The following is a 25,427-nucleotide window of genomic DNA, read 5'->3' as shown; positions in this document are numbered from 1 at the left end:
CACAGTGGGATTAATAAAGGCTTATCTTATTTTCACTGTGCAGTCACTAATAATGACTGTATAAATTCCTCTGCAGAAAGTATATTCATCCAACATGTTTAATAAGGGAGAATTTGTAAATATATGTATAATGTACAACAAAATGTAGTTTTCACATATCCTAGCTTCTAAGGAAGGTGGGGTCACAGAACATGTTCAAGGGGGAAAGCATAAATCCAGGTGTTTTTGGTTTGTTAAAGCATTTTTTTCGTCAGTGATGTAAATAATCAAAAAATAGGTGGTAAAACTGCAAAGAAAACTGGGATGATGGGTGTTGCGAAATCAGTTACAAAACTAGCTATGACAAAAAAACAAAAGAAATCAACTCAGCTTACTAAAAAAACTCTAACAACATCGCTCTAACAACATCAAAACTGGTGCAAGTGAAAAGTTAAACAAACGAGTGCCTCAGAACGAGCAAACATTTTTTCGAGGCTACACCAAAACACAAAATGAGTAACTCTTCACACAGTCACAAAGCTGTTAGGAGTTACATATTTCACATAAAACACAAGACAATAAGAGGCACATAGGCAAACTGACCATATTAAATTACCCGACTTAGAGTTTCCAGGTACAAATGGAGCAGACTGGGTTAAAGGCCTTTCTCAAAGGCCCAACAGTGACGGTTTAGTGGTGCTGGAGCTTCAAACCCCTGACCTACTTATCAGTGGCCCAAAGCATTAACCACTGATCCACTACCACTCTTCATCACACCAACAAAATTATAATTCATAGCACAAGAGTATTTTTACATGTAGTGACCAAAAACTGAAACACAGCATGCTTCTTTTCTCATGGGGACAAAAGGTTAAAAATCAGATTTCTATAGTTTTGTTTAAACAGAGGTTAAACTCCCCCGACTGTGCACGAAAAGATAAGTTTTTAAGCTTTTCTCAACCACTGATTTAATCCACAACCTCGTCAGATAATGTGATTGCCACACAGACACTCGTTTGATCAGCGACAATAAAAGGCCACTTTAAAATGCAATTTTATTCAAATGGCACAATGCCACAGATGATAAGAGAAAGACAAGATCAGTCTGTTGGCCTGCTAGATTCTGGTATGGCAGATAGGGTGGTACATACTTCATTGTTAGTTAAGTATATCTTTAAACACAGCTTGAGGGGATCTTTCATATTGATTTTGTGTTGCAACAAGGATTTACCATAAGCTAATTGCAGGATTTCTGCTTTTAATGATGAACACAATTCTTATTTCTCAGAATATTTTGTGTTCACACATACAATTACAAAGAACAGAAAGAAAAATATTAAGAAATTCTGGCCTTATGCAATGTTCTTTCTCACAATACATGCAAGTTATCTGTCAGCACTGAGTGACACAATATTATTTAAACATTCATATACTGACACACCTAAAGCCCTTTAACACATAAATGATAAGAGCTGTAAGTCTGGGGTTTTGGTTTTAAAGCTCGATTTCTTTGTAAATGTAACTTAATTTTAACAAACTGATCAGCTATTGGGTGATTCATGGATCTGTTAAACCATAATGTGTGCTCACGATCTTTGTTAAAAATTGATATATCAGTAATGTGAAATAGCTACTTAAAGTTCTTATTTCAATTTTAATACACAAATCTTCATCTGCCTTAATCAACAACATTGTTATGTTTGATATTTAGATTATTTTCAAATATTACCATTCCATATTTTGATAACAAATCATTATAAGTGCATGTTTTGTAACTTATAGCACCAATAAACTCAGGAATTCTTTCATTGTACACTGAAAAATTAATGTAAAAAATAAGTGCAAGTGTATTTTTTTTTAGCAACTTGAATTATATTTATATTTTTGGGGGTTTACAGTTTACTTGCAGATGTGGGCATTTTAAAGTTGCCACCAACAGGCAGGAGGAGCAGAAGCTGTTTCAATTTTAAGGCAGTGATGTGCTACTGCTGTAGTGGCTGCCGTTTATATTTTACACTGGTAGCAGCCTTGTAAATAATAAATGGTAACTAAAATAAGAAAGAAAATTGAAGCATCATTGTAACACCCAGCTGATATTAGCTGCTCTTACAGTGCTCACAGGAGATACCGTTTCATGCAATGAAAACATTCCTTGCCTTGAAATGATCCTCATTTTTTACTTTCCACATTATTATACCATAAATATGCAGTTCTAAATTGCTCCTGCTGTGGTTTCCCTTGCTCATACGTGGCACAGGTTGTAATGTAACTGCAGGTATTGCAGCTCTACAGCTGGACGGAAACCCTGCACTCGAGGTACTTTTGCTATAAAGGCAAAGGAGTGATGGCTTAATAAACAATGCATTACCCTCAGCAGAGCTCCTCAGCGAACCAGAGGGCTGAACCCCAGTAGTAAAGGCACCGATAATTGCTCTGGAACTGCTGAGGAAAACGATAAATCAGCATCTAATGCAGCTGATGCTCAGTCAGCTGCAAACTGACACACTTTACTTTCAATTATTCTTTAAGTTACTCTGATTTTTGAAGGAATGCCCCGCAGTTTGCTTGAAAGTATTTAAACTGATTCAGAATTCACACAGCAGTATTATTTGAGTAAAAAATAAAACAAAAATAAACCTGTGATGTTGGCCTGTTTTGTATTGTGACTTGTTTAATCAAACAAAAATGCTAAAGAACATTCACAATTTACAAATTTTCTGTATGTGTGGCATGTAAGAGGAGGATGCCATTATATTGCATGTGGTTTGTGGACTCAAAAGCCATATTTTACAGTCTTACACTTAACTGGCAGTGTTAAAAGTTCAAATCATCCATCCATCCATTATCTATACACCACTTAATCGTCATTAAGGTCATGGAGGGGCTGGAGCCTACCCCAGCTCACTGAGGGGACACCCTGGACAGGTCGCTAGTCTATCATAGGCCTACATATAGAGACAAACAATCACACTCACACCTACAGGCAATTTAGAATCACCAGTTAACCTGAGCATGATTTTGGACTGCTGGAGAAAGCCAGACTACCTGGAGAAAACCCATGCATACACAGGGAGAACATGCAAATTCCATGCAGAAAGATCCCAGGACGGGATGCGAACCGTAGATCTTTTAGCTAACCTTCTAGCAAAACAGTGCTGATTACTGAGCCACTGTGCGGTCAGGTACAAATCAAATTGAGAAAAATTACATTGTCCCTTTTGTGCATCTTGAATCCTGCAAACACTGACCTTCTGGTTATCTCTGCACTGGTGCCCCTGAGATCAGCACAAGTCGAACCCTTACATGGTCAAAAGATGAAGGAAGAGTCCAAACGAAAATAGAATAATTGCCCTGATGAGAGGTTTTGCTGTGAGGCTGCGAAATTTTGAAAAAAAGATTTCTCATGGTCATTCATATAACCTCACATTTGCTCTTTGTTTTCTGTATTCTAGTCTTGATCATTTTGAGACAGGAAAAAAATGTCTAATGAAGAAAAAAATTTATTCATTCAGGCTGGTCTGTGTTTGACTCACTTTTACATTTATTGCAGAAATACGTTCCATAAAAAAAAGCTGTTATCATTTGAAATACAGTGTTCAAACACATATAAGACACTGAATGTGACACACAATACAGAAAACAGCAGGAAGAAGTGAACCTCCAGCAGTGTAAAAGCCAAACAACAAAAAAGAGGAAGACTTAATATGTTTTCTAATAAAAATGAAAACAAAAATACACATTTCTGCTTTTGGGCAGTCAGGTCACATGGAGAGCAGTCTAGTCAGCAGCAGTGTCTATGCTCCATTTGGTTGTGCTTGTGTGCAGCTTTTGATGCACTTGCAAGGTTGAGGAAACTGTTGAATGTAATGCACTGAAAAAAACAGCGGTGCACTGTGAAGAGGCTGTGGTAGCAGCTTTGAAATGTTGAAAAGCTTTTGTTTTCAGTCGCTACAAGCCATACGAGAGTTGACCAAAAAGTTGTGACAGTTTGCCAAGAAAAATCTAAAACTGCACCTGATTTAAATTTGGCTGCATTTCTAGTTGAAGTAGTCTCTTTGGTGCAGCAATACGGTGCTTCAGCAAGGCTTCAATCAGTCTCTGGAAGTCCCACTATGCAGACAAATCAAGAACGATCTACAATGAACCTCTTAAACTGCGTCAAAATGAACCATCAACTCCAGTTACACTTTTAGGACAACACAGAAGGCACATGGGAGCCATAATTTTTTTGTTGTGGACAAAAAAAAATGAAAAATCGCCAGTTGCACAGAGCATTGCAGCATGTGCCACAGTCATAATCACTTGCACTGAATGTTCTCCCTAATGACATTACATTTAAAATCTGCCTTAACAGTCCGACCCTGGAGGAATAATTCCCCGATGTACAATCACATGAACGTTGAAGAAACCAACGAGCATGCTCCTAGTGCTCCACACCTGATACACCATGTCTGGTTTTGGAAACTGTGAGCTTCTCCACTCTTAAAACTGCTGTTTCTTCTCTTGGGGTAGCTGCAGACCCGGCTCTCGTCGCCAGGGACGATTCTTGACATAAAAGTTTGATCATCTCCACTGCAGACCGACACAAAATGGGACATTTGTTCTCTGCTCCAGTCTCTAGCTCATGGAGAAATTGCAAATACACACCTACTAGTAGCTTCAACAACATGCGTAACATGTCCAGATGTTGAAAGCACAGCGTCATGTAACATCCTGACGCATGGCAGTTACTGGTCGCACATGTTGCACTCGCGTTCTGATCAACTCTCATACTAGCCCGTATTGTTTGTGGTGTTGTTGGTAGAGTCAGTCAAGCACTTCGTGTTATCAACATGAGTTTTATCAAAACCTGCACGAAAAACAGTGTACTTTTAATCCCTAACCTCACACTTTCTCAAAAGGGAATAAATGCTGCTGCTGCCCCCTCTTCTCTCGTTTCGTTGTCTTCTTTTTCAGTCCGCTGCCGCTCCCGCCGTCTTCTTCTGCTTGTCTGTTTTGAGGCCAGGACATTGCAAGAGTCTCAGACGCCGTTTTAGATCCGTTGCTTCCATCCTCAACCAGATCTTCATCAGACGAAAACCCGCCAGCATCGTCTCCATGAGCGAGGGTTCCCAATCCGTGGGTCTTCTTGCCATAACGCTGTTTAAGCCTTTCTCTGATCAGGAGTCCCTTCACCAGCAGAGTCCAGTTGGAGATCGCCCTCTTTTCTTTTTTCTGGAACATGAAAGAAAAGAAAAGCAGATGTGGGGTTTGCTTTAACTTGAACTGTCACAGCAAAATCAGTCATGCATGGCCATAGAAAGCAATGGAATTCTAATCAATAATTCCCTAATAGGCTGAAAATAATAATTATTTTTAAAAATCCCACAGACTTCTTTCTCCTTCTGTTTCTGAAGCTCTTGTTCTTCCACCCAGGCTGCTCTGAGAACCTCCTCATGCTCCTCACACACAATGTAGCCATCAGTCCTGAAACACACACAGAAAACAACATTTTCCACAACAACTGTATTTATTCTCTTTGTTCCTTCAGTAGTGGAGGAAATTACTAATGTCCTGTGAGAAGATTTCACAATGTGCAGGTTTAAATATGTTTGACAGAGGATTTTAAATATTCAAAACTCACCATGTGAATATTTCTAAAGCAGCAGTTTTACCCCAAATCAAGTAATGAAATGAAAACTGGCTCACTGAAACAAACACAGCTAAATTTGGAAAGCAATTTATGAGCAATAAAAGCCAACAAAACTATATATATATCTATATATATCTATATATATATCTATCTATATATATCTATCTATATATATCTATCTATATATCTATATATATATCTATCTATATATCTATATCTATCTATATATCTATATATCTATCTATATATATATATATATATATATATATATATATATATACACACACACATATATATACATATATATATACATATATATATATCAGACTTTGGAGGCAGGCACTGATTAAAGTACATGAGGGTAAGTCACCATTGGAAACAGTGATTTACATAAAATGATTTGACCTTACAGTGGTTAAAAACCCCAGTTATGAATGAAAATGAATGAAAGGAAACAAATACAATGAATACTGGTGTCTAAGGTCTTGCTGCACCAAACAGACACATTTTAGAGCAAAGCCTCTTCTGTACGAACTTAAGTTGCACTTACACAAGGGTTGATCAAAAAGTTCTGGGACTGTGAATGAAGCGACGGTAACGACATTAGTCAAAATGTCGCGTGACTCCACACTATTGATTGCAAGACCAGGTTTTATACACTCCTGCTCAAAAGTTTGGGGTCACCCAAACAATTTCATGTTTTCCATGAAAACTCACACTTTTTTTCACACGCTAACATAATTGCACAAGGGTTTTCTACATCATCAATTAGCCTTTCAACACCATTAGCTAACACAATGTAGCATTAGAACACAGGAGTGATAGTTAATGGAAATGGGTCTCTCTACCCCTATGTAGATATTCCATTAAAAATGAGCCGTTTCCAGCTAGAATAGTCATATGCCACATTACCAATGTCTACACTGTATTTCTCATTAATTTAATGTTATCTTCATTGAAAAAAAATGTTTTTCTTTCAGAAATAAGGGCATTTCTAAGTGACCCCAAACTTTTGAACGGTAGTATATGTCAAACACCATATGTGATGAGTGTGGAATCTTTTAAATCATTTCAAAATTGGTGACTTAACTAGAATTCCACATTTTAAAAGAAGAGGAAGTTATGTGGAACCAGAACTGTTGAGTAGGGTGGTGGGAAGAAGTGATCGGGTGTTGTAGACTAAAAAAAAAACAAAAACTATGTAGTTGCCACATTGTGTTGGGGTGCACTAAGCATTGAAGTACCTACAAGCCACCACAGTTGAGATTACTTGTGCTGAATCGTCTCCCTCAGACACTTTAGGACATTACAGCAGAACTCTGCCTTGGTAGTCTGACTCTGAGGGATTCATTCCTGGTGCACAACCACATGAATGTTGAAGAAAATAACAATCATACTCCTGAAACTAGAGCTTAAAACTTAAACTGTGAAAACTGCTGTTTCTTTCGTTGGTGGTACCTGCAGACCCAAACTCTTGTCACCAGAGATGGTCATCCACATGAAGCGTTAGATCCAAATGACCAAATGTAATGTTTTCTTCTTTGCTCCTTTAAGGTCCATAGAGAAACTGCAAATGTGCATCTACCACATGGTCACAAAAACATGTGCATAGTCACCTGACATCCTGATTTATGACAGTTACTGCTAGCACGTCATTAACAGTCTCACAACTTTGGGTCCTATCTTGTCCACTTTGAAAGCCACAGAATATTTCTAAATATGAAATGCAGCTGTTAAACCTGAGCCAGGGATGGGACATAATCATCTTCTTGACTTTGTTTAAATTTTTCAATGTTGTCTTACACGGCGTGTGAATATCCTCCATGGAAGTCAAATCCTGTGACTGCAGGTGCGGCGTCGAGGTTCAACTTTCTGGCCACACGGTGCAGGTTGGGCAGCTGGAGGTGAACACAGCCGACTGGCAACATGCAGGGTTTGAAGAGGTAGACGTTACCATAGTCATTACGAGGAACCTGAGGGGAACACACAAAGACAACACGTAAACAATAACGGAATATGATGATAAGTTACATCAGCTGACTGATGGAGAACAGATCAGTTGCAGTTCCGATAATGGGTGTTGGCCTTTAACATCACTGCACATTGAACACACTTGGGTTTAGCTAGTTAGATTCTGCAAATTATGTATAAAGTTTATAAAGAAACTTTACCAGTCAACGTCTAGAAATGATTTGCAAAAAGAGAAAGTAAATATTACCTAAAAGCAACAGAAATCGTCATAAAACCAAGATTTAATACAAAATTAATGGACTGTTGCATTTAATTTAGTTTAGTTTTTATTCTTTATTTCATTCATTTGTAAAATATAAAAATTTAATGTAAATACAAACGTCTCCAAACTAGAATGAAAGGGAGCAGAAAGAAGACAAGTCTCATTTCTGTAAAAGGGGTGAATTCATGGAACAATCTAGACCAGGAATCAAAAGAATCGAAATCACACACAAGATTTTAAAATGTAATTAAAACCAGCATATTATTTAAATACCAAGAAATTAATTGAGAGTTTCATAGTGTTTGTCATGAGAGAAAACTCTGATATGAGTGGCTGTGCAGGCCTCTCAGACATTATGGTCACTGTGCTTTTTAATGTTCATTGTAAACTCAGTGTTTATTATTAATGTGCAAATTAAATACATTTATTCTTCTCTCTGCTCCCTGTCATTCAAAAGTTGGAAATTTTTGATTAAGTATTGTATTGAATTGCTTATTTCTTTGTCAATGAATGAAATAAAACTAACTAACTAATTAACTAACTAGATTGAATAACAAGCAACATCAAGACTTTGGGCTTTTAACAGCTTTAAATGTGCTCTTGGTCTGGATTGCGTCTGGTTTGATATACAAGTACAACGTTACCAATGCTGGATTTTTGGGGTAAATGCTAATGCTAACTTTTAAAGAGTAGGAAAATTTAAATACTGATATATATCAGCCAAAATTCTTACTTGTATATGTTAGATATGTGAGAGTAATAGTAAGGAGGGACTGTTTTGTAGCAAATTAATGCTGCAATTTGTCATCTGCATCTTTATATCTTCTCTTATATTGACCGTTTTTCCTCGTACCTTCCCATCCACAGCTATCGGCGGCTGGTACTCTTCAGTTTGCCATTCTCCGAACAGAGGCAGGTCATTCTCCTCCTTCAGCTCAGCCATCATCCTGGCCTTACGGGAGCGATTAGAGAAGCCCTTCACCATCTTACCAGGAGAAACAGAATGATATGACAACAAATATTTTACACATAAACATTCATAAAACACATTTGGGGGTCACATCTTTTCTTTTCTTCGTGCTTGTGCACGCCACATTAGCTCGGTAGCTGAAAAAATGAAATGCAGGGTCATTGGAATATAGTATTTGCTGCCAGTCGCTTTGTCAATATCCTCAGTTCATTGATCCAATTAAGACTAAACTATTTTAATTTAATAACCTCACTGCTCCTTGAAGTATTCGATACATCTGCACGCAACAAACTGCCACAAATTTCTCTGGAAATTATGTTACAGCTGGCATCAGCACACAAACACATTTGTCATTTTTAAGACACTGACAACAACATACCCCTCAACAGAGTATTTTAAATATAATAAATGAGCAAAATCAGGTTTTCAATCTCAATAATTTGTCCAAAAATACAGATGCTGGTTTGGAAGTTCTCCACCATATCTAGTGACAGAATACAGCAAAACAGCACACCTTGAGGTGAAATTTTAAATAACCCATGACATTTCTGTAACTACATGCAGGTTTCTTTCTTAAATGGAATAATTTCAACATCTTAAGCTATTCTGCTGTTGTGAACTCTCATTCTAGTTGTTTTCCTTCAAATCAAAATGATTTCACAATGTCATTTTCAAAACTAAAACCATCTTTGTTAGTGTTTGGAGGGAACCTGACATTGAAGAGTTGTGGTTCATTTTGTCATAACCTTACTGTTTATATCAACATCCATGGGTTGACTGACTACATTTCAACAGGAAGACTGTGACCACTTTTTCAAAATTTATTTTGAGGTTAACCCTTCCTACACATGCTCCTCTTTCTCGGAAACACCAGTCATGCAAATAAAGACTAATCAACTGATCTGGCCAGAGGCTTTAGTGGGACTAAATCAAACAGGAAAATAAACAATAGCAACACATACAAACACAGAAAGGAACTACAAGAAGAGAAAAGATGAACAAAAAAATAAATAAATCTGAAAAATATATCGTCTCACCTTGTATGGCTCTTCGCCCAGTCGGACGGTTCGTGCTTCTTTCAGCCAAGTGTCTCTGGAGTGGAGGGTGTGCACACAATCCCTACATATAAAAAAAATATGTAAACACGATGGCAATAATGATAAATAACGCACCTTTCATACTAAAATTTACATTTGACTCACTTACATATTGAGTCCAATGTATAATCTAAGATTTTTGCTGGTATTTAAATAAGCATCTTCGGTGTGGACTGCAGTTCTCAAGATCCAAACTATTACCGGTAATTAAAAACACAAGCTTCAACCACAGAACAGCACCTCCTAGTGGACACTGATGCTCCCAAAAACTTAGTGTAGTTGTGTGTTAATGTGGCTTTAAAACACAAACAAGGGTATTCCTGTTTTTATGAGGGTACAGAGGTTTTTTTTTTTTTTTAAAACTTCTATTTCATACAATAGCGTAAACAATTTCTCCTTGCCACACATTTGTGAATACCTCATAAAGTGCTGTCATTCGAAATGTTCCAAATAGAGAAGTAACCTAAACACTTCTATAGAACTGGCTGATGTTTAAAGGATTATTAGATTCTGAAGGTTGTCAAGACATTCAAATTTCCAAATCAAGCCCTTAAACTGGGTCAAGACTTGACCAGAAATGCAAGACTTGCAACTTTCTCATTCACAGTGGAAACAAACTAGCTTAAGAAATTAGACTGTAAGAAAGTATGACATGTAAGAGCATAAATGAAAATGCATCTCCACTGACCGTGAGTACACTGGCTCTCCTCTGCAGTATCCCAGTGTGGTGGCAGTGGGAGGATAGATGGCTTCGTACTTGAGCAGGTGTCTCTTTAAGGCGTACAGCGGGTGGTTCTTATACTCCCCTATAGAGATCGGCAGGGGTTTGTTCAAGAGCTTATTCTGGAGCTGGGTGGGCGAAATGGGAAAAACACAGTGTGTTCAAGTAAAAGAAGTCGGAAAGAAAATCATTTCTTTTCATGCTTTGACTTTGGAGGGACACTTCAAGAGGCATTTTTGCCCACGGTTACTGATGTAAGACAAAATTTATACAGCGATTACTTAGCTATGACAGGATGAAATGATCAAAAAAAGTAGAATCTCCTGTACAGGGATGGTAGATCTGTTCATAATGCCCTGCTTATACTTGATTTTGGGAAATAAGCAGACTCAGAAAAAGGAAAAAGAATCAGTTGAAGCTAGTGTAACCGATACTAGAGACATATTTCAATACTGTACAATTAAAATTGATACTACAGCGACCACTAACTTGCAACAGCGGGACAGTATGTATGTGCAGCTTCCAATTTCTGCAGACATAGGGCATGAAGATATTGCATTTTACTTCTTTCAGCCTGTATGTTAAAGATCTAAGCGCTTAGTAGCAAACAGTGTCTACCTTGGCAGAGCATTTCAGCTACAGAATTGTTCAAAGGATTGAAAGAGCGATGACAAACATGACATATAGTTACATCTTGCCCTTAAGTATAAATCAAACCAGTACAATGCATGTTGCCACAATCCACTATTTTCACCATCAAAGTTTGACAAGCCAGTTATAGGTGAAGATAACTGTTTAATTTGACTTTATTTTTTTAGCTAACTTACCAATGTGGCAAATATACGACACACAGTGCTTAACACTAACTTTCCAGCTACTAAAAATTCAGCATTTATGCAGATTAACAACACAGCTTCTAAATGATCAATTTAAATGTTGCAGAATGAGTGAAAAAGGATGATCAAAATGTGCATGAAAGCGCTGCTCCTACTTCTCTCTGCAAGGGTTTAACCTTGGGACATTTTCCAATATTGTTCCTGACATTTTTAGTTTTTGCAGTTGTATCCTTTCAGAATTTATATAGGTCCAAAAGCATAATTTCAGTATCATGACAACACTTGTTAGAGGTAAAATGTATACTACCATTCAAAAGCTTGGGGTCATTAAGAAATGTCCTGATTTTTTAAAGAAAAGCAGTTTTTCCAATGTAGATAACATTAAATGAATCAGAAATCCAGTCTACACATTGTTAATATGGTAACTGACTATTCTAGCTGGAAACGGCTGATTTTTATGAAATATCTACACGGGTGCAGAGGTCCATTTCCACCAACCATCCATCCTGTGTTCTAATGCTACATTAGCTAATGGTGTTGAAAGGTTACTTGACGATTAGAAAACCCTTGTGCAAGTATGTTAGCACATGAATAAAAGTATGAGTTTTCATGGAAAACATATAATCGCCTGGGTGACCCCAAACTTTGGTACTTCAACTCAATTAGAGCAACTTTAAATACTATAGAGCAATTTTAATTCATTTTAGAGAAACTTTAAATAATATACAGCAATTTTAACTCATTTTAGAGCAACTTTAATATGGAGCAACTTTAATTAATACTATCAATTTTAGCTAAAATAGGGCAACTTTAACTAATGTAGAGCAACTTTAACTAATGTAGAGCAACTTTAATTCGTTTAGAGCAACTTTAACTGATATGGAGCAACTTTAGCTAATATGGAGTAAATTTAACTAATTTTAGAGCAACTTAAAACAATATAGAGCAACTTTAACTAATGTGGAGTAACTTTAATATAGAACTTTCACTCATGATATCAACTTTAGCTAAAATATCTGAACTTTAGCTAATGCAGAGCAACTTTAATATAGAGCAACTTTAACTAATCATATTAACTTTAGCTAAAATAGGGCAACCTTAGCTAATATAGAGCAACTTTAATTCATTTAGAGCAACCTTTACTAATATAGAGCAACTGTAACTCCTCTAGAGCAACTTTAACTTAAGTTTTCATTGAAAACATGAAATTGTCTGGGTGAACCCACACTTTTGAATAGTACTGCATATCTATAAAGTAAATCCTGGACTCACTTCCTTCTCCTCTTTAATGTCCCTCTCATCTTCGGGTCCTAAGAAAGGCTCCAGTGTTTCCTTCCACCACTCGTCATCAATCCGCCTCTTCCTGGATGATGTCATCCAGGTGGGGTCGTACTTCCTCCCCAAGTCCTTCAGGAAGCCATCCCCGTCCACCGACACCACATATGTCACTGGAGCTGTTGCATTCTGAGAGCAGAGGTGAGGCATCCCAACACCTTTCTCCACATGTACGCAAACCCAGGACGACGTTTTCTCCAGATACACCTCCAACCACTCGTCCACTCCAGGCCCTTCCTTCTTTTCCCCACTTTTCTTTGTTCCGTTGTTCACTATTCCTTCTTCTTCATCATCTTCTTCCTCCTCCTCGTCTTTTATCTGTTTTTTCCCTCCTCCACTCTTTCTCTTTGGAGCTACACTACCTTTGCTGTTTTTCCCTTTAGCCTCGCTCTTCCTTTTCGTCTTCTTCCCCTTTGTAGATTTAACCCCCCTCTCTGAATCCTCACTGTCTTCCTCGCTGGTTGCTTGAAATTCTTCCTCGCTGAGCCTCTCCTCCTCCTCATCACCATCCCCATCACTGTTGCTCTCCTCCTTGTAGCTGACCTTAGAGGCGACACTGCGGCGTTTTGAGTTCTTTGGCTTCTGCCCTCCTGATGACACAGACTTCTCTTCTTCTTCCTCCTCCTCCTCCTTCTTTTCTTTCCTCTTGGCTTTCTTTCCTCCTTTGATGTTCCTCCCTTCAGCTGGTCTCTTGGTGCCAGGAGAGACCTTCGGGGAGCTACTCTTTGACATTTCCTGGCTCTTTTTTGGGGGAGACGTTCCAGCCGCTTTGCCCTAAAGAAATGGCAGATATAGTCAATATTTTTTTATCTGTAAAAATGTAAGACTTTAACTTGAACCCTAAAACCTGCCGATGGGCTTGAAAAGCATGTTGTCTTTTTAAAAAAAAATGCTAAAATTACACCATTTATCAGAGCCAGAAACTGTAAAAACAGAGAGAAAATTGGACTTTTCAACAGTCTTTGATCTGCAACGTGCAATTCAGTCAAGAAAAATAACCAAATGTAAGCTTAAAATCATGATATTTCATCTAAATTCCTTTATTCTACGTCTCATTTAAAAATGTGCTAAAATTATAGCATTTGCTCGAATCATATTCTGTAAAAAAAAGTCAAAATTCTGTGCTCAACAGTGCAACTGAGACAGCATTTGTGACTTTGCTGCAATCAACAGTCACAGGACAAAAATTCGAAGCTTTTCGGTTGAACTGCGTTACAAATGTGAAGTATCTCGTGCACGTAGAGTCACCATTCTTCCCCTGTATTAGCAAACAACTGTGGGCACTTTGAAAAATGTTATACATGTTGATTCCAAGTTCTTCAAAGTTTTATTTAACAAATTCAAATTTAGTTATTTCTTTATTTTAAATTATGGTACCATAACCTTAATGTGCACAAAAATAATAATTAAATAATGCATAGTTGCATTATTTTACTGAGCAGAAATACTGCATGTAGAAGCAACAATATGTAAAAAGTTTGTAGAACGTTAGAAATTTCGCTACAAAAGTTTTTGCTGTTTGACACAAGAGCTCAGAGGGTAAATCTGCAGTTTTCATAGGATAGATAGATGGAAAAATGGTGAAACAGATCTATTAACCTTTTAAAAAATACAAATAAATACATTAGACAGATAGACAGGAGACAGAAGATAAAACTTTATTAATCCCGAAGGAAATTGCAGATGTCAGATCAATAGATAGATAGATAGACAGACAGACAGACAGACAGACAGACAGACAGACAGACAGACAGATAGACAGATAGATAGACAGATAGACAGATAGACAGATAGACAGATAGACAGATAGATAGATAGATAGATAGACAGATAGATGTAATTTCCTGAATAGTTGAACAGTATGGTTTTGAAATCAGTTTCATATGTGTATCTCCAATTTCTATCATATAACTTCCACAGCGGCATGTTTCCTTAAAATGAATAATCAGACACATAAAACTACAAAGTATCTTGATTTTGTCTAATAACTGCACAAACATTTAAACAATCACTTTGAATATAAAGCACTTCAGGAATTTCCTCTATGCTCTCACCTTCATTGGTCATTTCAGGTTAAGCAGATTAACGAGGTTTAGCCTCCAGTCACACTGATGAACACACCTGTGCTGACAGCTGCAGCTTGTGTTTGTTAACACTGCTGGCTTAGCTGCTGCTGCCAGTATCATCTTTCTACACTGAGCTTTCCTTTGATAATAGCTATCATAACACAGTGTTTGAATTCAATTAATTGTAAATATGATTTATAAGTAGTTTAGTTCATCCTCGTTCAGAGGAAGAGATAGAGAATGGGACAGAAGCAGAAAAAAACAGCACTTCACCTCATATTCTGTGAACTTACTCACATAATTACAGCCCACATTGGGTTTCTGATGTGACTATATAGACGCACGCAGCCTCCTACCAAAACGGTTAACAAATACAACACCATTAGCTAACACAATGTAGCATTAGAACACAGGAGTGATGGTTGCTGGAAATGTTCCTCTGTACCTCTATGGAGATATTCCATTAAAAACCAGCCGTTTCCAGCTAGAATAGTCATTTACCACATTAACAATGTCTAGACTGGATTTCTGATACATTTAATGCCATCTTCATTGAAAAAATGCTTTTCTTTAAAAAATAAGGACATTTCTAAATGACCCCAAACTTTTGAATGGTTGTGTATATTTATAGTTTTTCCATGTCTGTGACAATATTCAGAAAAATCAGACATTGGAACTAATGTGAAAAATGTCTGTTATGTAATGTTATTGGTAGGGTGTCAACAGGTCTTTGTTGAGATTTGTGCACCACAAGCATGAAAAATAGTATCAGAGCCAGAAACTGTAAAAATATAAATTATCATTAGATTTTCAACCTTCCTTGAACTAATAATGTGTGACATCCGGTTCTGTTGGAAAAATCAACTGAATATAAGCTTGAAATTGTGACATTTCAGCTAAATCCCTTCATTTAATGTCTTATTTGTAGTAAGTAAAAAAATGAACAGATTGCTTTAATCAGATTCTGTAAAAAACAAAAAATTCTGCATACCTTGGTGTAATTGGCACAGTCATGACTGATTCGGCTGAGATGAAAAGTATGTGACAAAAATCTCACACTTTTGGCTAAACTGCACACCGTGTTTACACAGAGCAGTAAGAAAAAATGCAAGTAGTTAAACATCTACACCATGCAGAGCCACAATTCTTTTTCAGCATTCGAGTCAAATGTGGTCACTTAGAATAATATAGAACATACTGATTCGCTTTTTTCAATTTTGTAAAATAAACAGTCAAAGAAAACCACTTTAATTTTTCCATTTTTATGGTTTATGGCAGCAGAACTTTTGGATTTTTTGAGTTCTCTATCCTTCTAGCCATGGTTGTGCTATGTCCATAGAGGTACAGGACTTTATTTTGCAGTAAAAGTACAGAGATCTGACAGTAAATTAGGTAATCAGAGTGTTTCCTTACAGCTTTTAGTTGTCTACCGCCTTACTTGACGTTGATTTTTCATTTGTGACTCCTCTGTAGTTCTCTTTATATTAAAATACAGCTATTTTCCTAGTATAGCTCCTGTCATTACATCAGTAGTCTCTACAGGGATGAATAACAAACTGTCTGTACCTTGGCTGATGGAGGTTTGAGAGGAATCGGCTGCAAAGACAAAACCAAACGGCAGAAGAGCTGCAGAGATCTCAGGATCAACAGGAAAAGCTGAAGGAAACACAAAACACATAGTTCCATAATTATTTATGTTTCTTCTGGACATGCAAATGAAGCCTGCTTTCCCTTTTAGTAAAATAAACCAGTCTTGGGCCAAAATACCAACATGAGTCAACTCCTGGTGGTTTCTGGCCGAGAGGCTGGCTAGCCGCCTTTCCAGGAGGGCCTGGGGGTCCGGACACTCCTCATAGGGAAGACTGGGGTTCAGGGTGAAAGTCTGTCTGAACCTGGTAGGCAAAAAGAAATTAACAAGGAAATAAACGATACAGTGCTGATAAGGCCAAGGCAAAATGTTTGATTAGATGATTAAATCACCAAACAATATCACATCACCCCAAACCTGGGTTCTCTTTACTGTGTCCCTGCCCATTTTAGAAGAGGTATTTAAGATTTTATTGCATACATTCATTGATTTTATTATTTTTAAAGCTGCCAGGGTCCAGCCACAAGCTATAAATCAGAAATGTTACATATGAGCCAGTTCACAGCCTTAAATGTGGTGTTGTCTATTATATTTATCTATTTTATTCTCTAATAAACCTTTTTTTTTTACTTTTTAAAAACTTTATCAATTTTTTAAAATATTATTATCAGTTGTATTTTTCACAAAATGTTGTATTGTATTCATTTTTTATTAGTTTTTTTTATATAGACTTTAATTTTTAAAAAAAGATTTTAAATATTTTTAAAAGATTTTTATTTTTAATTTTATTTAGTATTCATTACAGAATTTCCGTTTGGGGATCAATAAAGTATTTCTATTCTCTTCTGTTTCTAATCTTGTTTTTATGCTTTTAATTTGTATTTTCTTTTATTCTACTTGTGCTTTTTCTTTAATTTAATACTACATATTTGGGGCTTTTATTATTTTATTTGTCTTTCCATTGGTGTTTGTTGTATCAATATATATATTTGAAATCTTTTACTGTGTTTAACCGTCCTCCAGTTTTGCTTTTCTGGTCTTTATCTTTCTGTTTGGCCTGACCATTGTCTTCCTGAGTATATTTCTTTTATTGGCCTGCACTTTGTAAACTTTGTAAAAAGGTGTATAAATAAATATTATTAACATTATTATTAAACTCTGGATTGAAGCCACTAGCCTCTGTGTGGCTGTTAGGAACTTGTTATTGATTAGATGTGAAGTTTCAGTTGCTCCAGGTCAAATTTAAGGGCACTTTTACGGTCTCTCATGAAAAAATGTCACTAACTTATTTATTCTGATGTAAGTAGCATCAGGCACCACTACACAGTTTACATTCACACACCATTTGAGCAGCAGAGAGAGGTAGCTCAGGTTGATGCATCCCTTTTCAACATTGCTATATCTGGTCGGCAGCAGGGACAAAGTGATGGCCAGCAGGTCCGGTTCACTGCACAGTCTGTTGCGAAACATCCCACTGGCTAGCAGGCACATGAGGTGGACCTGAGAGAGCAATTAGAGGTTAGAAAAGAGCCAAAATCCCACAGCGTTGACAAATCAGACATAAGATTGAAAAGTATCACACGGGAAAAGATGTGTGTTTTCACCTTGTGTGTGTCTATCCACACGTCCTTCTTGTATCGGTTCATCATCCGCCTCAGGTAGGTCTCAAACTCTGCCTGCCTCTTCTGCCTGGAAAATCAGAAATAAGCATTATTAAGGTTAAACAGAGAGACAATATTTTAGAAAATTAACATTATAGAATAGACTCATAACACATCTGCTGTGGCTGCTGCATAACAATCAGAGCGTGAATGTAGTTTTTGCATCAGTTTTGATATGAATCACTTGATGTGAAATTCACTTTTAACACTGTAGTTGCAGGACAGAGCATGAAAACCGGTATATTAAATTACTTCATTTTTCTGTACTACACAGATAGATGAGATGGAAAGGGGTTTTGCAGAAACAGAAATAACCTAAAATCACAAAATTTGTTCTTGAAATCTCTAAAACTGAAATAAAATCATCCATTTCTCGATAAAAAAAAATATTTTGAGGATCCCGACAGAAAAAGATGCTTATTTCATGTATGGATTTACAGTAATTTAATTCCTTAATCAATCATATCATTTACAAAAAACATCCTCCATTACATATTATGTGGATTTTACTGTATAACTATTTGTCCTGTCTTCATACTTTAATATTGTTTTTATACTTTTTTAATCATGAAATTGATTTTCCTTACAATAATCATTTTGTAAATAGAAATATGACAATTTGTAGACATAAATACTACTGGAAAATAATCTTTCACATATATATATATATATTTAACTAGTATAAATTCTAACACATATTTACTGACCTCTTCCTGACTTCTGGGGTCTCGATCTCTATTTCTACCGGCTGAGAGGGAAGGACAGGTTCAGAGGGTTCAACTGGTCCCAGCGGTTCAGCCAGTTCTGATCGACACAAACATACAAAGTTTTCATTTTGGTTTACCATCGTTGTCTCAACAAGCTACAACCTTTCTGAAAATCACGTTTCACCAACTTTCTCACTGTAGTATACAAAAATTAAAAGCATTTTACAAATCTCTCACATGCCTTCCACTTCCTCCCAGTCATCCTCATCTTCCTCACTGTCCTCCTCCTCTTCTTCTTTTATCTCAGGTTTCTTTTTAAACATCGGTGGTGGCGGTGAGGTCTCCATGTCAAAGTCCTCCTCACTATTGATCTCCTCCTTCACTGGTGACTGGAAGTATTTACTGGTTTTGACAGCAGAGCTAGTGCTGGATTTGGAAGATGAGGTTTGCTCTGGTGCTCGCTTTGAAGACAACCGTGGTTTAGGTTTGACCTTCCTCTCGAGCTTTTCCTCTTTCTCTACGATGAAATTATCTAGAAAGTCACACAGAATGACATTTACTTTTTAAGTTGCTCTAAGTTTGATTTATAATTAAGACAGAGTTTTACTTTTTCTGACAGTTAGTTAAAATCCTTGTAATTTACAGCTGCTATCTATGAACTTCAACCACGTTAATGCAAAAGAGAAGCATAATCACGATAAACAAACAAAATAAGAACTAGCTTTGCCTTTCTTTGTGAGGTTGACAGCACTGCATTGTGAGCTTGTTTTTTGAGAGGAAAATTGTTCAAAACAGACAAAAGAGTTTCCGGAGAGGAAAAGGACACTTATGTGAATTATATCCAGTTGAGGCATCACTTGTGGCAAAACATGAAAGGCAGAAAAAGACAAAAAGCACCGCTCATATAATAGGTACACTACGAAGAGAATATTTGAGTTGTTTCTGTACAATATCGTGCAAATGTGCATTTAAAACCGAGACATGAGCACAGAAAAATACTTAAGACAAAACAGCAAAGTGAGGGAGTCTGATAAACAAACAGAGCTGCAGGATTAGTATACACAAATATGACGTTACTGATGGCTGAGAATGATGCAACCTGTGTTTAAAAAAACAAACAGCAGCTAGTCACAAAGTAGGTTTGTGTTTTTAAGAAGTGGAGCACAGATGTGTATCATAGCCTGCAGATCCACACCAGTAACCATGCACATCATCCATCCTTGCACCTGCACACTGGAGGTTCATGCAGTGTCTTTTTGGTGCAAAACAGCTACCGGTCAAAAAATATTGACATGTTTTGCATTTTTAATCACTAAGGACAGACAAAAACAAACACCATATATCAAGGTTGTAAAAAGAGTGGTGCATTCTCTGCAAATAAACTGAATTATTGTTGGAATCCAATTGCGGCATGAAATTTTTTCATGTTACCATTTCACTAAAAGAACTTACTTACACGTAGGGAGTTATCCAACATAATCAAGCAGAAGTTTTTCCAATTACAATAGCTGATGTTACAGTCATCTGGTATTGTGGAGCCTTCACTGTCAATATAACGTTTGTCTGCTCTGGCAATCAGTTATAATTTTATGAACATAATATTTTAGCATGGTGTTGTTAGCAATTGTTAAACGGTAAATGTGGCCTGGGAAAAAAATTAAGTAAAAAAAAAAAAAAAAAAAAAAAAAAAAGATACACATTTTCAAAATAAAACGGTACATTTAAAAAAAAAAGGTTGAAAACAAAGTTCATTTTTTTTTGTTATTTATGGTACTATAACCTTAATGTGCACAAAAAACAAATCAAATAATACATAGCTGCACAATTTTAATGAGCAGAAATACTGTATTTAGAAGCAACAAGAGCTGAAAATTTAGTACAACATTAGAAATTGTGCTTCTGCCCTTCCACTGGAAAGTTTTTCGAGTTTGACATAAGAGCTCAAGAGGTAAATTTGCAGTTTCCATATGGCACATACAAGGAAAAACTGAACTAAATCTATTAACCTTGAAAAAAGATAGATAGATAGATAGATAGATAGATAGATAGATAGATAGATAGATAGATAGATAGATAGATAGATAGATAGATAGATAGATAGATAGAGTACTTTCTTGATCCCTGCAAGGAACTTGCAGTGCGGCAGCAGTTAATGTATTACTAAAACACAAAATTCAGAATAAGATAAGATAAAGACACTAACAGTGCAAATTAAAGAACAATGGGAAATAAAAAATTCAGTGTGCAAAGTCCACAGAAGAAAAATCTGCCCTCCTGGCACTGTGCAGCATTACTGCAGCGGAGCAACTACTTAAATCGTTTTTGTAGGGTTTTAACCCCTTGAAATAAAATTAATTAGGTAAATTCACACCATAAATAACACGTAACCTTAATATGTAAAACTATGTTCATTCATAATGCTAATCGTATCTATTAGAAAGCATTTTGACTCAACTACTGTTGTTTTGATGTAGTGCAGATTTAAGGGTGATTTGACTCTGTGTTCGTTTAGACAGAGGAGATTTTAGATTCATAATAAACAAATCTCCAGTCAGATTTGTTGTGATATTTCCTACCTGCATCTTTCTCCTTCGCTCTCGGTTTTGCTGCGCTGCTCTTCGCCTTCAGCACCTGCTTCGGTTTCTTTGTATCGGCCGCTGTTTCTTGGCTCTCTCTGCGCTTCGCCATGCTTTCTGGTAAACTTTTTAAAATCAAAAACAGTTTGTAAGGATGTCTAGAGGAGGCTCAGTCACTTATCTGTCCATGTGGTGTTGTGTAAGGGCCTGGACCAACCGCTTACACAACATTTCTCTCAGGAGTTTTCATAATAGAAGCAGCAGCTCTCTGTTTGGAGGCCGGGCTCTGACGACACTTCCGCTTTCTACTTCTTCTTCGCCCCTTAAATTTCAGCAGCACCGAAAGACCAAACAGTTTATTATTATTATTATTATTATTATTATTATTATTATTATTATTATTATTATTATTATTATTATTATTATTATTATTATTATTATTATTATTATTATTATTATTATTATTATTATTATTACCGTATTATTATTATTGTTGTTGTTGCTAAGAATAAGAATAATTAATGCTTATATTATATTATATTATATTATATTATATTATATTATATTATATTATATTATATTATATTATATTATATTATATTATATTATATTATATTAAAGTAAATCTGTCACAACATGCAATTCCAAATTAAGCATTGTGGTGCAACAGAAATGCTACAAATCATATTCTCGAGTCTATAAAAAGCATTTATCTCCCTTTAAAGTTTCCCCTTTTATTGTTTTTTATTTTTTAAACCGTGGTCAATATAATTTTGGTTTCTCTGACAATAATTCACCCCCCAAAAAGACTCTTTCATGTCAAAGTGAAGAAAAAAAATCGACACTGTACAGTAAATTCATCAAAAATATCAAATAAATTTAGATTTCAATTCAGGTCCAGGGCAGCTGTGGCTACAAATGTAGTTTACCACCACCAGAGTGACAATGTGTGAGTGAAAGAATAATGGATCCATTGTACACGCTTTGAGTATGCCTTAATAGAAAAGTGCTATATAAATCTAATCCATTATTATTATTATTATTATTATTATTATTATTATTATTATTATTATTATTATTATTATTATTATTATTATTATTATTATTATTATTATTATTATTAACTCCTTGAAGCATATTTGAGGTCGGGTTGTATGGATGGTCATGAGTAAAAAGCCACAAATTCTCATATGGATTGAGGTTTGAGACCATAAAACCATTTTTGTGTAGCTTTCATGGTACTCTTAAATCATTGTCATCCTGAATAAAACAAATCTTCTCCCAAGTGGCATCTCTCTTGCAAATTGCATCAGGTTGTCCTCCACGTTTATTTTTTTTATTATTATTATTTTGTGCTGCATTCATGTCACCCTCTACCTTTACAAGCCCTCTAAGGACCTCCTGCTATGAAGCATCCCTGTATCATGATGCTGCCACCACTATCCTTCACTGTAGGGAGGGTATGCTTGTGATGGTTTGCAGTGTTTGGTATCTGACAAAGTGCCTTGTTTGATGGCCAAAAACCTCAGTGTTCAGTGTTGAAAAGCATTAGAAGGGGAAAAATTTCATAGAAGGTGATTTTTAGAGGCACTCTAAGGGAACACGTTTGGTTTTCAGTAGAAAGAAATGCAAAAAAATCTTCTTTTCCTCTAAAAAACATCAGTATCACTCCCTGTTGGATGGCACCAGTCACATTCTGCACACCTCTTTGTGCTGGTGGTATTCTGAAGTGGAAAAAAATTGCATTTTTCAAGTCAAATACCTTCAGTGTGAATTAACCTTCATCCTATTTAACCTTTCTACTGAAGTCACAAAATACTGTCTGGCTGCCTATTATGCTCTCCACTTCTCAAAGGGAATGCATGCAACTCCTCCAGACCACTCAAATCTGCAGACACACAACATTCACACCTGGACAAAGCCACAAACATCCACTAATGTACCCCCCAAAATTTGTGAAACCGGTTTCTGCAAAATGGAGCAAGCAAAAAGCCCAGATTCATCCATTAAATATGTTTTTTTTTTTAACTGATGCAGACATAGTTTCACAGGAAAACTTTCATTTACTGCAACCAGAAATCATTTATTATATATTCAATTTTGGTAAAAAGTCAAAATTTTAACAGAAAAAGCACATTTTCATATTTTTATGTGTACTTTTGCTCTATGTGGATGTGTGCAAAGTCTAGTGTCTCCATGTAAAATGCTATTTTGACAACCAAGATAAGATAAGATAAGATAAGATAAGATAAGATAAGATAAGATAAGATAAGATAAGATAAGATAAGATAAGATAAGATAAGATAAGCCTTGTTATTGTTACAACAAAATGATATGAATATCAGAAATATCAATAGAAAACTAGCAAATTAACCAAAATATACATAAGCACCGATATTAAATCTACTAACACTAGTATTAATGTACAGTAACTACATCTACATATTCTAGGTGTAGTAATAATCGATAAAAAAAGTTATTAAAGGTATTTCACTTACTTGAATCATAACACATCCAGTTGACTAAAGCATAGACATGAGCTTGAAGCAAACTTTGCAAGTTGTGATATTTGCATGCTTAATTCTGTTCTTACGTGTTATTTATACTTTTTTTATCCTACTGGCAACATTCATTGCTTTTTGTTGCATATTATCTTGTTTTTTCTTATATTTAATAAGTGTGAGCTATTAGATTCTTTGAATTTCCCATGTGGATGAATGAACTGCATATAGTTCCATCTCTATCTTCCACTCAAAAGCATTGTAAGGCTACATTGTCTCTGTGAATATGGTCGTAGAAAATAAAATACAGATTTAGGGTTTAGAAAAGTTAAATATGACGTACATAATTATACAGTTGTGGGCCTTATAGGGCTAAACACCTCAAAATCTCTACAGAACTGACCAAATTTTATTTATATCCCTGCTGCTTTGCTTTACACACATGTAGTATCATATTTGGACAGTAGGGGGCGATGCTGTGCCACGTTTAGAGTTTTAGACCTCAGTAAATCACAGGTGAAAGGCTCAGGTGAGGCTACTGAAGAGGCCTTTGTCTCCATTTCAGGGCCTCGTATTAAAGTGTCATCCCAACAGTTTTCCTTCATAGTGATATATTAAGATCTACGTTCATGGGGCTCCATAAAACAGAAAGTCGTGTTTCGTCGCTAGACAGCCATCTGGCACCAGCGTGGTCTGTTTATTTTTATATTCCAAGCATTTAGCCACAAGCATACATAACGAGTTCAACTGTAGAGAAACTCCAGTCTCTCGAGCCGCGGTATTAAAAGACAGCTGGCGTTAAAGGGCCGCCAGACTTTGTAAATGTTTCATCTGATTTAGTGGTGGGCCTAATCGAATATATCTGCCATTCCTGCCAGCCTGGTCAGGATGGTGCCAGTTCTGCAGCCTCCTACCAGCAGCTTAATAGGCGGCTTTCACTACGTCGAAAATCAGTTTCATCTGCATAATTATAGCATAGCTTTGACGTAGCTTAAATTAAATGTGATGGACGAATTAAGCACATTTCAGGTTAATAGTTGCCCCATGTTGCCATGAATTGGTGTGAGCTATACTGGATAACCTCCATATGAATGGAAACCAGTGGCTGCTTTGAAAAATTGTCATATATGATGTAATTCCAACATTAAACAACCGGTTCAGCTCTTTTTTCTCAACAAAAGTGCCAAAATCTAATATAAGACACCTTTTGAAGTCAGTTTTTCTTCTTATATGACTTTTGTTGGACTACTGAATCAGTATTTGTGGAATAATGTGTTGAGATGAAGTAATAATCAGACCAAAAAAAGGGAGAATATGTAATATGATTTATGATGCTGACAACAGGCACAAGAGGCCATGACTCTGTTGAAATCACCTGGTGATTGAAGAGAAATCATTGAAGTGAAAATAAGCAGCAAAAAAGCTCATTTCAGGTCATATGAAGCATATTGAAATCTTTATCTATGTTGCTATCTTATGTTACTTGAGGACTGAATGTGCAGTGGGTAATTTCTAGTTCATATAA

At 36.2% G+C, this 25,427-nt stretch overlaps 1 protein-coding gene across 2 annotated transcripts; it reads right to left on the bottom strand.

The window, feature by feature from the left end:
* Window positions 1–3,496: 3,496 nt before the first annotated feature.
* On the bottom strand, window positions 3,497–21,693 carry xpc (xeroderma pigmentosum, complementation group C). 2 transcript variants are annotated; one of them, XM_023289191.3, is made up of 14 exons: window positions 21,402–21,693; window positions 19,067–19,357; window positions 18,826–18,922; window positions 18,062–18,146; window positions 17,800–17,957; window positions 16,641–16,761; window positions 16,436–16,525; window positions 12,741–13,577; window positions 10,600–10,760; window positions 9,852–9,933; window positions 8,698–8,829; window positions 7,415–7,584; window positions 5,352–5,445; window positions 3,497–5,193 (listed from the first exon to the last, which is right to left on the bottom strand). In XM_023289191.3, exons 1-14 carry the CDS (start codon window positions 21,511–21,513, stop codon window positions 4,864–4,866), a joined length of 2,760 nt encoding a protein of 919 aa, XP_023144959.2. In that variant the 5' UTR covers window positions 21,514–21,693; the 3' UTR covers window positions 3,497–4,863. The 2 variants fall into 2 exon arrangements, with proteins under 2 accessions (XP_023144959.2, XP_035812658.2); XM_035956765.2 differs by lacking the exon at window positions 21,402–21,693 and having other exon boundaries at window positions 19,063–19,201.
* Between the last annotated feature and the right edge of the window lie 3,734 nt (window positions 21,694–25,427).

This window comes from Amphiprion ocellaris, chromosome 8, assembly GCF_022539595.1.
Source record: "Amphiprion ocellaris isolate individual 3 ecotype Okinawa chromosome 8, ASM2253959v1, whole genome shotgun sequence".
Taxonomy (NCBI): domain Eukaryota; kingdom Metazoa; phylum Chordata; class Actinopteri; family Pomacentridae; genus Amphiprion; species Amphiprion ocellaris.
The sequence above is the reverse complement of the archived record's forward strand: the minus strand, read 5'-3'. Positions and strand labels throughout refer to the sequence as shown.